This window comes from Panthera leo, chromosome E3, assembly GCF_018350215.1.
Source record: "Panthera leo isolate Ple1 chromosome E3, P.leo_Ple1_pat1.1, whole genome shotgun sequence".
Classification (NCBI taxonomy): Eukaryota; Metazoa; Chordata; class Mammalia; order Carnivora; family Felidae; genus Panthera; species Panthera leo.
The window spans coordinates 32040764-32054232 of NC_056694.1; the positions used below are offsets into that span (position 1 = coordinate 32040764).

The window sequence follows — 13469 nt, forward strand, 5'->3', positions numbered from 1 at the left end:
GCGCCAGAGTCTGGTTCTAGATTCTGCCTCCTGACGAGAAGCTGGCATCTCCCTAAGAGCCAGGAGGCAGAGGAGGAAAGAGCCACCTCTCTGTACCCATGTGCACCGTGCAAAGGGCCTTCAGCCAGACAGCACCTCGGGGTCCCGCTGACTAGGTCTGGGGTCGTGACGGTGGACAAGTGTGCCAGATGGTTCCAGCACCCATTCATCCGAGAACTACTGCCTCAACTCCTTCTTCCTGTAAACAGCCCAAAGACACTTGGCCCGGCAGCCAGGGTCTCAGAGTGCGTGGGCAGCACAAAGCACACAGGCCTGGGCTTGTGCTCCAGGGTCCTTGGGAAGGGTGCTGAGCCCCACTGGGCCTCCGTTTCTTCACATGGGTGAAAGCAGTGCTGTGCTGTGGAGGGGCCCTGGCTGGCACCGGCCCCTCACCGCTCACTCCTGGTGCCGGTCTCCACAACGCGGGGGCCTGGCCCTTGGCTGGCCGAGAGACACCCTCTTAAGGGAGTCCCCCAGTAGCTGCTATCCCCAGTTCCACCCACCCTGAGGCCTGTCTTCCCCCTTTTCTGGGAGTATCCTTCCAGCAAGTTCCTTTTCCTAAACCAAAGTCATTGAAACACATGAGTGACCGTGTGCCTGCCAGGCAGGGCTACCATGGGGATGGCTGAGGCCGCAGGCCAGGTGTGGCCCGGCACCGGGCACCCAGCAGGCCACGGTGCAGGGCACGATCCAGCCTCGACCCAGGGAACCCCATGCCTTTGCAGCCCCAGCCTCGTGGGCAGGCTTCCTAGGAGCTAAGCCACGCCCTCAGCAGCAGCGGTCACCTTCGACCAGAGATGCTGCAACCCTCGACACAAAGGGGGGGGGTGACCGTTTATATTCCGGGGTCACTTCGAGTTTTACCTCATGGCCCAGAAGGTCCCGGCTGTTTCTGAGCCAGGTTTAAGCTGGAGAGCCTGCGAACCCATCCCCAGAGCTCACACTGGTGCACATAGTCTTCTGGAACGGGGCCTGTCCCAGGGCTGACTTCAGCAGACTCTGTCCTCGGTGGGGAGCACTTCCTGCCTCCCGTGGCCAGTGACACGTGCAAGTGGTGACAGAGAGGCTCCCCAAGCTTGTCCTATGAGGTAGGGCCGTAATGGCCCCATTCCACAGATGCAGAACCAGAGGCGTGGAGGGAGAGCCTCCTGCCGACAGCACGGGCCAATCTCATTGCGCCCGGCTGGGCCCGGAGCACCGCCTGAATGCGGCCAGCTCCCTCTCGGGAACCGGGGAATACCTGGCCAGGGTGGGGGCGGGGAGGGCCCCCAGCTGCCACACCCCCACCATGCAGCCGCAACGGGCCAAGGGGGTCAGGCCGCAGAGAACCTTCCCCCTTTGCAGGGTCACGGCCTCGCCACCGCAGCACCACGGAGCAGCCACGTTCTTGGTAACTTTTTCTGTTTTATTGCCAAGTTCAAATTTACCAGGAAGTTCCAGTTTTCATTTCCACCCTCGTGTTGGGAGCCCACCAAGCATGAGTCACGCTGGCGACAGCAGGTTCTTCCCTGGAACGGTCCCTTGGCCCAGAAGCGGGAGGTTTCTCAAGCCCTGCTCCGCCTTGGGCCGAGAATTATTTACATATTTTCACCTCAGAGGAACATAAGGAACCCTGATAGTTTATGCCCAATGTCAACATGACTACATTAAATATTTCTTATTTATTGCATCTAGAAAAGATGAGAATCCGTTCACCCCGTGCCTTTATTTCTAACAGTGCGTCGTGAGACTTTAGGGAAATCTAGTGTATGTCTTTAACGAGGGCTGTCCCTTCACTCCCGCCTGGGGGCCTTGCTAATTCAGGTGTTTGGGTGGGGGGCTGCCCTCTGCAGAGAGCGGGGTGGGGTTGAGGGGGGGCAGACAGGCCAGAGGGAGGAGAAGGGAGCAAAGGCCTGCAGTGAGCCAGGCTGCGTCCCGGCCCCTCATCTGCCCCGCATTCCTGCTGTGGCTTTGGGGTTGGTCCTGGGGAGCCCCTGGCCTCACCCCGTCCAACCCTTAGGGAGAGGTGCCCTGGCTCGCTCGGGCCCTTAAGCTGGAAGGACGTATGCTTCTCTCCACAGCAACTTTCACAGCTGAGGTTTGGGGGTTTAGGCGGCGAGCCCTGCCCCTGGCTTGGCAAACTCACTGGGCCCAATGGACTTGAGGCAGGTGGGCCTGGCCCCTCTCTCTGTAGGGACACGGAGATTGTAGGCTGGGTGGGCTTGCCGAGGAGTCCAGAAGGTTTGTGGTCCCCACTCCTGCTCTGCCAGGACTCCCCGCTCTGCCTCCCTCTGCCCGACCCTGGGGTCCAAGTGCCCTCTGCCTGGACTGGCCTGCCTGGGAGCACCCTGCTCTTAGGCTTGCGGGGTGCTCCTGAAGACGCGGCCGTGCCCAATGCCACCACGATGGTCAAGACCCAGCCCTCTGATGGTCCTTCATCAGAGCCAACCTCCTCTGGACGCCAGACCTCCTCGCACAAAGCTGTATGCCGCCCCCTCACCAGCAAGGTGCCTGGGAGCCCCTGCTTAAAGGAAGTCCCCACCCCACACCTACAGGTGTCCCACCGAGGTCGCAGGACCCACATCGCAAGCCCGCCTCTGGGAGAGGCCTGCCCTTGGCAATCAACACCCTTGCTCAGCTGCTGCTGGAGGCTGGGCTGTGTTCCCGTCTCCCGGCCCCGGCAATGCTGCCGCAGGGCCCCCGAGGCATGCTGTGCTCCCATCTCTCCTCCAGGGCTCGGTGGCCACAAAGCCACTTGGAGCCATGGGATTTCTGGTGGCAGGCTGGCGATCCCAGGGCGGGGGGCGGGGGACCTGCATGGGCTTGTTTTTCCCAATAACGCCCCCGGGCTGGGAAGTTACTCGCCTTCTACTTCTGCCCCACAGCCCCTGCCAAACCAGGGAGCCAGCCTGCTCTTACGTCCCAGCAAAAAATCACATAGAACACAGGACTGCTGACATGCCCTTTCTCCTCCCCTGACCCCTTCCATCCCTTCTGCCTTTCCCTCCTGGGTGGGGGGGAGGGGGGCCCTGCTGATGGGTCATGGCTTGTCCCTCCTCCTGGGGCCCCCAGAATTACTGTCTGAATGGCCTCCTTTTCCGAGCTGGGTCTCTTCCCTGTTGAAGTGGGGTGGGCACACCCACCCAGAGGGCTTCTGATGATGGAGAGCCCCGTCCCCACGGGCACCGTGCCCCTCCTCTGCGGGACCACCATGTTTCTTTCAGGAGGAGGAGACCTGGCCTCGGCAGGCCCTTCTACACCAGCAGGATGAGGGAAGCCAGGGAGACCTGCGGTCCTTGAATAGGTAGACTGTGAGGGCTCAGAGCGCCTCCCGAGGCCGCCCGACACCCGGGCCCATGTGTGCTGGGACTCCCGGGGCACAGAGGAGGAGACTCTGGAGGGTCTCAGCGCTGACCGGAGAGAGGTGAGGGTTGCATGGCTGCACCTGGCCAAGTAGGCGCTTTCTCAGATACGTCGGGGAACCGGCCTGCACGTGTCCAGCTCAAATGGAGAAGCCACTGGGTGGGGGTGGGGGGTGGGGTTCATCTTTAAAAATAAGCTTTTGTTTCTGCAGCGGCAGCCGGGAGGAAGGGCGGTGGACCGGAGTTCCCTGGACAGCTCCTCGAACTGGGGCGCGACCCCGCAGCGGGCGTCTCCCCACACTCCCGCCTGGGCGAACACACATGGTGGGGACACGGGCCACGCACAGGACAGCTTCCGTGGCCTTTCCTTTCCATCCCGGCCGCACGGCCGGAGTCTGCACGGTCCCAAGCGGTTCTTTCTAGACAGAGAGAGACGGCGAGATCTGAAGGTGGAGCTGGGCAGCAGCCCTGACTGGTGTCGGTCCGGAGAGACGAAGGATGGGTCCTGAGTGGGGAGCTGGCCGCACCGGCCCCTTTCCCGGGCAGGCGTTTCAGGAAACGCAAGGCCCCGTGGCTACCACGCCTGAGAAACCTCTGGCCCTCTCAGCTCCGTGTGTACCTGAGAATACGTGGGGTCTCCTTTACTGTTGTTGAAAAAATAATCTAAACTTTCCAGGAAGGTCCTTGAATCATTCCACAGGCTTGCGGAGTTAGCGAGTCATAGAGAAATAAGAAAACGGAGAAAGCCAGACTGAGAACTTTAGAACAAAACGCTGGGAAGTTCAAGGGAAGACGAAAATGAAATCTTAACAGTAACATCGCATGTCTAACATGACGCCAAACCTCAGGGTTGAGGATTTTTTTTTTTTTTTGGACTTTTTTTTTTTTTTTTAAATACACGCTTTTTAAATAAATGCTTTTCATCTGCTGCCGAAAGCGGAAATAAATATCCAAAGGAGATGCTTATCCAAGTTTGTTTCTCTACAAATTCCTACCCAAAGTGACTTGGTCCGCTTCTTCTGTGCACACCGGGCATGGTGGCCAAGGAGCTTCCAGACCGGAGCGGCCGGCTGATGATGAGAGGGTGCGGGGGTCCTGCCACCCCAGGGTCAGCGGGCTCAGAGACCGGGAGGCCAACCTCCTCCTGTCCCCTGGGTTCACTGGGGTGTCTCCACCGGGTCCAGCCTGCTCTCCCAAGAGGCGCAAAGTGAAACAGGAATTCAAAATGGAGCAAAGGAGCACAGGAATGGTTGCAGAGATGGTTCCGGGGCCGCGGGGACCGGGGTGCTCCTGATGTGTCTCTGGGTCAGCAGTACTGGGTCCCTACCGGCGGGGCCACACACACACACACACACACACACACACACACACACACATGGGGAGGCCACCCGGCGCCCGCTCAGTGCTCAGCGGGGCCCGCTGGCTCCTCGCCCGGCGTCGCCGTGCCCGCTGCGGGCGTCACAGGTGGTGGGGGGATGCCGGGGAGGGTGCGGAGGCTGTGGGAGTCGACAGGAGGGACGAGGGTCAGCGACTCCACGCTCAGTGTGTCGGCAGTGTCCTCACAGAGCAGGGAGATGGTGGGCTGCCGGGCGGGGATGAGGCTGGGGGATAGGTTGGCTGTCTCCACGTCTGTGCTCCTCGCCAGGCTCTTGCCGGGCCGGGCGTCTGCTTCTGTTTCACTGACGATCACCAGCTGGCTGGGAAGTTTAGGCTGAGGCTGTTCCGTAGTGACGGGGTCGTCTGGGCGGGGGCGGGAGGGGGGGGAGAGAGAACAGGAGTACTGAGTTCTGAGATACTCTGCTCACGCGGGCACCCTCTGTCCCGTCCTGAACAAAGGCCCGGGGAAAGCCCGGTGGGAGACGGTGGTGTGGGGGGAACGGCTTGTCTCCACTTCCTCCGTCTGGGGACACAGGAGCTGGAAGCTCCAGTCTGACCTAGGCCTGGGGAGAAATCTGTCGGGGCCCAGGGTTCCTCTGACTTGTGAGGTGAGAGAAAAATTAGGGGCTCGTGCAGAATCGACGAGTGGATTATGGAGCTGGGAAACGGCCCAGGCAGGATCTCCGTCAGGGAGAGTCTTGGAGCCCCTGCCTGACGATGAATACATGTTCGGGGAGGAGATGGGCTTGGATGTGCTTATCACTTCAGGCCATTTCCGGAGCTTACACCTGGTGACGTTTACCCAAGAGGGGACTCGCTGCAGTATTTAAAAAAAAAAAAAAAAGGGAATTCTCTAGAACTTTTCAGCTTGCAAAACCAAACCAAAACCTCAGACTGCTCCTTCTCGGAGAGCCGAGTTAGCAGTCAGAAAGGGGCTGTTACTGCCCCGGGGGCCACTCCTACCCTAACGGTCTCTATAGGGGTCATGGAGAGAGACCAGGCAGGAGGAGGGCAGGAGAAGCTCCGCCCAGCAGTTATTTTTGGAGCGGCAATTTCTTTGTTTTTGGTGCTTTTCAAAATCATTGATGAGATTACAAACAAATGGTCGCTTTGCTTTCCAATGACGAGTGTACCTGGACGGGAACGGTGGTGGCTGGGGCTGGGCTGGGAGCTCACAGCGGAAAACATCTTCCCGGCTTCCGGGAGTGTCGGCAAGAAAGCTGTGGGCATCTCGCTTGGAAAGCAAACATCGCATTTGTACAGATCTCGGGGTCAACAAGCCATCCGCAGAAGATGCTGATGGGAGGGTGCTGAGCCCTGAGGCCCCCTGGGCCCTGGGAAGGATGGTCGACACAGTTTGTTCCATGGGATTCCAGTTTTTTGGTTTTGTTTTTTTTTTAAGGCAAGCCAAAACAAAACAGAACTGCAAACTGAACATACAGCAAAAGAATGGGAAAACCAAGAGCAAAATAAAACCGAAGGGCGTATAGAATGGGAGGCAGGAGAGAAGGAGGCTCCCCATCGTGGAGAGAAAGCACAAGCAACAGACTGAGTGTCCCAAAGAATACGGAGAATTTCTTTCCCCAAGGCTCCTGGGCAAGACAAGCTCTCAAAGATCCCTGTTTATTCCTTCCTAAAGCCTTTTGGTTTTCTTTCCTTTTATTTTTATTGTTATTATTATTATTATTTTGATTTTTTTCTTTTAAGAGAAATAAGGCCCAGAGAAAACCACCGCATAGGGCTTTGGGTCTGTCCTTGCTCTGTGCTGGGTTACAGAGGTGGCTGTGAGCACCAGTGGAAAACGTGATTCAGGGTGCGAGCTGAGCCCAGAAATGCTGAGTCAACACTCCACGCGCATTCTGGTTTCTCCGAATCTCCATGAATTTGCTCCATTCGGCCAGGACCCTTGTGGCATGGGCCGCCCGCTTGCGAGGCGCAGGCTCCCGGGTGCTGGTCAGAGCCTACGGTTCCCTTCGGGGGGCTCATCTGCTCTGGCAGGCTTCCACCACGCTTCCAGAAGAGGGGAGCAGGACTACGGGCCCATGTCTGGATCCACATGTGAGCTTAGCTGCTGACAAGGCAGTTAAGAGAGGACTAATTCTCCAAATGGCACTTTTGTGCCGTCTGGAGACTGAGCTGTGGAGTATTTCCTTCACTCTTCTCCAAACTTCTATGTAAGAGTCTGCATTTGCATGCAGATATTCAAAAAAGCTGGCAAATCTCTTTCCCTGATCCCTAGCGGGGTTTTTGGTGATGAGAATAATCAAGGATACGGGAAATTTGCCACCAAATGTATTAAAAAACCAACCAACCAACTAACAATACAATAGCACACACACAAAATTTGTTTCTTCAAGAAAAGAACCAACAGTTTTATTAAGAGGGTCAGGTTTTTTTTCCCCTTAAAAATAGCCTTTTTCAATTTTTTATGGGAAAAAATAACCTTTTGCCCATCACCCACAACATTTTTTTTTTTTTTTTAAACTAAAAATGAGAACTTTCTCACCAGGGAAAAATTACCCCTCGGGGACCTATTTTCTCGCCCAGTGCTGGGCTGTGAAGGTTACTGCTGAACTCTTGCTTTTGCTGGCCTGCTGGTTTTCAGCTCGAAGGCCACAAGTAGGGGCCTGGCCCTGAAAATGAAAGATTCGGAGAACATTCTGGTTTCCTGGCTAGGAGCCGGGGAAAAGCGTGGAGGCCTGAGCAGAAGTCCTGGACGTCCAGGTTTCCGTGAGAGATGCTGGGCCTCCCACGGCTCTGCCCTTAGCTGACACCAAGGCAGCGGGTCCCCACGTCCCTGGCCAGCACCCTCAGAAGCTGATCCCCGGCTCCGGGGCAGGGGCTCAGCTGGCCCTTGTCAAGTGACATTTTCCAGGAAATCTTTGGGGTTGTGTGCTCAGGCTGGGAGAGTTGGGGGGGGGGGGGGGGTTGTGCAGCAGAGCATAGCAGGTCGAGGGCAGAGCTCAGAGAAAGCAGCTTTTAAATGCAAAAGAAGGCAAAAGGCCCCTGGCTGGCAAGCACCACAGCCAAGCAGGAGGTGCGTGTGGGAAACCCTGAAAGAAACTTTGGGAAGGTGGGAGAGGGAGCAGCCGTGGACCCCAGGGCGCAAGCAGCATCGGCAGCTACCTGGAGGACTGCGTGTAAGAAGCGGGGACAAGGGAGTCACCACCCATCAGTGCTCACGAAGGAGCTGCTTTGGCCTCTGGCTGAGGCGGGACTGAATCTACTGCTGAGCTTTGAGCAAAGCTGTGGGGGGGGTGGGGGAGGGAGGGGGAGCCGGGGGGTGGAGTGGGGCGCGGGGAGGTAAAAAAGGAAAAGAAAAAAGAAACTAATTGAATTCTTGGTCGCTTTTTGCAAATTCTACTGCTCAACCTTGGTGGCCAAATCCAGGGGGCCCTGTGACCACTGGGCTGGAGAACCCCCACCAGCTGGGCGGACGGTGTTTCCAGGCTGCCGGGGCTTGAGGGAGGGTCGGAGGGCAGGGGGTTCGGTCCTCAGTGGAGGTGAGGCCGGAAGGAGAAGGGAAGCCAGGGAAATGGCCGCTTGGAGGGGGGCTCGCAGCCCTGGTCCCCGGAGGCCCGGCGAGGCCGCGGGCCGCGCAGGCTAACGGGCGAGACCTGCCTGAATTGCCTGCGAGAGCTGCCGTGAGCGCTGCCGTTCGAAGCACTAAACCCAGTGGCCGCCGTGACTGTCGGCCTCCGACAGGCTGAACACTCGCCGGCGTCCTTTCCTGCCACTCCTGACTAGAGGGAAACACAGCGACAGGTCACAGACAGCCTTTAACAACGGGACAGAGAAAGGGCGCACGGAGAGGGGCGCAGAGCAGCGGCGGACGCCAGGCGTGGACGAGCGCGCAAGGGGAGCGTGGCAGGGTCCCAGCGGGTGCCCACGACAGCTGGGGGGGGAGGGGCGCGGTGGCCGAACGGACGAAGCCCCCAACTCCGCCCCACCAGGACGAGGTGCTGTCGGGACGGCCGGGGACCCGACCGTTTGCCCGCACGTGGGGCTCAGTCGAGGATAAAGACGGTGAAGGTTCAGTCCCGCTGGAAAGGAAAGGCTTGGGGTCATCAGTGACACGGGGCGTCGGGGAGGAAACCTCCAGGGACAGAAGAACAGAACTGCCTGTCAGCACCCCATGCGAACCAGCAGTTGGGACGAAAGCCCTGCGTCCCCAGGACAGTGTGAAGAAGGGCGTGTGGTTGGGGGACGGGAGCCGAGGCGGCTAATGAAACAAGCAGATTTCTGGGCCCAGCTGATGAGGCCAGTGGTCCCTGCCGTCACCACACTAAAGCCAGCGGTGCAGCTCCTCACGCTCTGGGAAAGAGCCCTGGACGGGGGAGGCGCTCCTGGACCACCCCCCCCCCCCCCCCGGCCCCGCAGGGCTCCGCTCTCCGGAAGACACGCGGCTGGTCTGAACCTTTGGAAATCCCGAGAAGGAGCCTCAGCAGGAGGGCCCGAGACCAAGGTGCCGAGAGGCCGGGGGCAGGTTGCAACGGCTGCAACAAAAATGTGAGGAGCATCTCCTCGGGAAGGAAGGAGGCATATCTGTGACTCACACTTGAGATTAGAGCAGAGCTGAAAATTAATGCCGCTATGTGACTATACCTAATGCCACTGCACTATGGGCTTAACAACGGTTAACATGGTCAACACTTTCTGGTATGTACATTCACCGCAGTAAGAAGAAACATCGTGGAGAAGATTGGGGAGAAAAGATCACACGCATGGCTCAGGCGATCTGTCCTTAAAGTCCTGCCTGACTGGTAACCGGGTTTGGTCACACACAGGTCTTGGGCTGTGTGGCCCCCACTGGGCCCAGATGGGACCTGGTGAAGGCCATGTGTTCAGACAGCCCAGGGAGCAGGGGAGGATCAGGAGGCCAGGACCCCACCCCTGCCAGGTGGCGACAATCGGCCTCCAGGAGCCCACCCCTTCCTTCTTCCTATAAAACCCCAGAAAAAAGTCAAAGTGCGCCATAATTCCAGGGGCCTGGCCGACAGACGACGGAAAGAGCAGGCTGGCCTTTACCCTGACTTCGTTTTGTAAGAGACGGTCTTTCCTCCTCAAAGCCGCTCACCCAGGACGTATGTGAAACACAACCGAGCTGGCCACTGAGCTCTTGTCGGAGAAGTGTTCTTACCAGAGCCCCACAAAGAGCGGAGGTGTACCAGCATGTGTGTGAGCGACTGTGCACGGGAGTGTGTGAGTGTGCATTCACCTGTGTGTGTGTGCGTGCGTGCGAGGGACCGCTGTAACCCAGGAGGTATTTCTGAAGTATTCCTACTCGCCCTTCATCTGGTTCCAAATGGGGTCTATGTCCTCTTTCCTGCTGTATGTTCTCTGCAATTTCAGCTTCTCAAATGAAGTGTTTAAGAAAAGAACCCCTGCTAATTCCATCCCTGTAATTTTCTCACTGGGGAACAAGCTGAGGCCTATCAAGCCGGCTGCACTGGACGAGCGGGTGATGAGATGCCAGGTTCTGGACGCTTCCGCGGCCCAGGGCACCACCTCTCCTCAGGAAGGCTCAGGGGTCTGCCTGCACGTCAACTCACACATCAGGCGTTAGAACTGGACAATAATTCTCTGGGCACGGCCTTAACAGGGAAAAGACAACGAAAACTAAATACCCTTGCTGCCATTCCTTCCGGTAGGTTTCTCTGGTTACTGGGAAACACACTTGTGACCTTTCCTTCCACTGGGGGTGTCTCTTGGCCCTGATGACAGCCCCAGCCCCTTTGAAAAAGCCACTCACAAGCATCCACACTCTATATCTGGCATGTGAGGGAGACTCAGAAGCAGGTGCTCCCAGCACAGAGGGCAAACCAGGGTCCAGGCGGGTCCCTTCTCCCTGCGGCAAGGGGCCCTCGGCCAGCACTGGGCCACAGGCCTCAGCCCTCATGGGCACATGGGCTGTCCCTCAAAAACAGACTATATCTGGAAAGACAGAATTTATAGTTAGACCCCAGGGAGAGAAGAAAAGCAATCTTGTCTCGTGCCAGATGCCAGGCTTAGCCTGGGTGGGCCTGCGTGAGTCCCAAAGGCCACCTCCTCACAGACCCCGTCCCATGAACCCCTCAGCCTCCGGCTTCCTTTTCCAATGCTCGGTCATCTGACAGAACCTGGCCTCCCCCACACGTCGCTACCTTCTATCCCCAGGGCCTGCGCACAGCAGGGACTCCACAAAAGCCTGTCCAGTGAGAAAACGTTAATCGTTAATCGGGGGATAGGGTCTCTAGGCTGGCACAGAGAAGTCCCAAGAGAGACTGGGCCTGAGGGCCACTCCTGGAGGCACCCTAGTGAGATCAGCTCTAACATCCACAGAAGCTGAGTCAGTCAGACTCAAGACCCCCTGGGAAGCTGAGAGAATCTGTGTTTGGGACAAACAAGGACCTCTTGCAAACCCAGGCAGAAAATTTCAGGTCCCCCGGGCCGGACAGAGGGTGGAGGTGGAAAACAACTCAGTATCAAGAGGGTTCCACGCCCTCATTTGGGGATGAACCCATGTGGGCTGGCAGAGGAGACATGGCCATCTGTAGTCCATTGCTGATTCGGGGGAACTGCCAGGCTTCCCCCCGACAGGGGCCACCCAGCCCAGCCTTGCTGACTGCGTCTGCACAGTTACCAGGGTCCTGTGGGCCATGGCTTTTCCTTTGGGTTCTAGACCAACCACGCACACTGGAAGGAGACAGGCATGTACTTCACGGGCCGCCCCCAACCGACATCTGAACCCCGGTCTCTGGAGCGCCACACGGAGGCACCGGAGACAGATTCAGGAGCTGGGTGGATATTCTGCTGGGCTCTCTCGGAAGGCGGGACGTGGGTTCTCCCAGGCTGGAGCTCACGTGTGGGATCCTCTACTTGCGGGCTGCACCGTGGTGGCTGAGCTCTGGGATCTTTCTGAGTCTCCGGGGTTTTCAGCTGCACAGTGTGAGGGGCAGGGTGGCAGGTCTCAACGAGAGGGCATCTGTCAAGTGTTTACGAGCACAATGCTTGGCCCGTGGGGGGTCAGGGGGCTCGCTGGGGAGGTACAGCCACCGGGGCCCATGGGCAGGTCCACGCCGCGTACCAAGTACACACCGAAAAGGCCGTGTAGGGAGTTCCCAAGCCACAGCGACTGCTAAGACAGTGAGAAGGTCACCCCTGGCTTTCAGGGACATTCTTGGATCATTCTGGGTTTCAAAACCACAGAGACATGGAAAACTGGGCCTGTCTTGTCCCCTGACGGATGGCGTCTCTCGTATGCTTCCCCGACCGAACACCTGACCGTACAAAGTGTGGCTTCCAGAGCAGAGGCCACTGGAGCTAATTCCGGCTGTGAAGGGCCTAGCAGCTGCACCGGGAACTTCCTGGACTCACAGGCTCTGGAAATACAGGGGGAGGGATGCTTCTGATTCCACACTGTGTCCTCAAAAACCACTTGGAGGACAAGTGGCCCCTTGACTGGGCTGCAGCTGTTGTCTGCTGTCCGGGCCGGGTGGGCTGTGGGGGGGAGGCCCTGGCCCATCCTGGTGCCCGGCCAGCCCTCCAGGGACGCTGCCTGGGGCCGACTGTGGCCGGGCCCCGCGGGCGGGGAGTCTGGTGCAGAGGCAGCACAGGGCCGGCCTTTGCCGGTCAGGAGCCCGAACGCTGAGGCCCCGCTCCAGGCCGATATCAAACCAGGAAACTGGCCGAAAAGCACCCGTCCCGACCAAACCTGCCTCCCTTCCACCCTCCGCTTCCTGTTCCGCACGGCCTGGTAAGATGCCAGGCAGACGCTGGAACCATCTGCATAGGCCTGCCCTTATGAGGAACACGGAACCCTTATGTGCTGCTCTCTGCCTGGACCCAGCCTTATGTGCTGCTCTCGGCCTGGAAGTCTGTCATGGAGAAACTAACGGACTCCTGGAGCCGGGGCCCTGTGGTGGGGAGGAGCTCGCGGGTTCTGATGCTGTTTCTAGGCATCGAGAGCTGGGTCCTCAGTTAAGAGCGAAGTACAAGACGCCTGACAGGCGGGCCCTTCGTCGGGGGGTGAGTTATTTCAGCGTCTGCAGACATGTAGGCAGGCTGGGCCGCAGGCTTTTACTGTCAGGCAAGCATAAAAAATGGGGACTCGTGCACTTGCCTCGGCAGGCCTGCGGGGACGCCCTGAACGGGGGCAGACACCCAGGAGAGCCTGACCGTCACGTATCGACTGGAACTGCCTCGCCACCTGACAGCCAGGCTGACAGCCGCTGCGTTTGTCAGATGAGAAGACCTGTCATTGGCACCGTGCAGGGGATGGTGGGGGTGGGGACGGAGGGGCTGAGGGAGGCTAAGAGAGAAGAAACTCGCATTCTGGGGACCCTGAACCTCCGGGGGAAGGCACAGAGCGGAGCCCCAGGGGGCCACGCTCAGGTGAGTCTGTAAACAGAGGCCCATTTTGATGATTTGGGTCTTTGCCGGTTTTAGTTTTAGACTAAGAAGCACACGGCTCGTTTGTTTAGCCGTTGTCTGTGCTTCCCAAGAATGAAAGCAAGGGATACGTAGCTCCGCCAGGAAGAGACCTCATGTGTGTCTGGATGCACACGACACGGACACGGCAACGTGCACAGGCAGGCAGCACGTGGGCGCACACACAAGCACACGAACACACGGCCCTGGTCCCCAGAGCCGGTTCGAGACCAGGCTTCAGAGGGAGGGGGAGGGCCGTTCCGGGCTTCTGGAGAAAGCTCCGTCTGGACGTCCCGCTACGGG

At 58.5% G+C, this 13469-nt stretch overlaps 1 protein-coding gene across 8 annotated transcripts in view; it reads right to left on the reverse strand.

The window, feature by feature from the left end:
- Window positions 1–1423: 1423 nt before the first annotated feature.
- The window catches only part of CLEC16A (C-type lectin domain containing 16A), a 201831-nt gene continuing 189785 nt past the window's right edge, over window positions 1424–13469 (reverse strand). For 3 of the 8 annotated variants that reach the window (XM_042921638.1, XM_042921640.1, XM_042921637.1), the window contains one exon: window positions 1424–5120. In XM_042921638.1, coding sequence (XP_042777572.1) covers window positions 4780–5120 — 341 coding nt within the window. In that variant the 3' untranslated portion in view covers window positions 1424–4779. Of the gene's footprint in view, window positions 5121–5142; window positions 7391–8378; window positions 8501–10710; window positions 11676–13469 lie in introns of those variants that run through there. The other 5 variants (XM_042921642.1, XM_042921644.1, XM_042921639.1 and 2 more) reach the window with 5 other exon arrangements.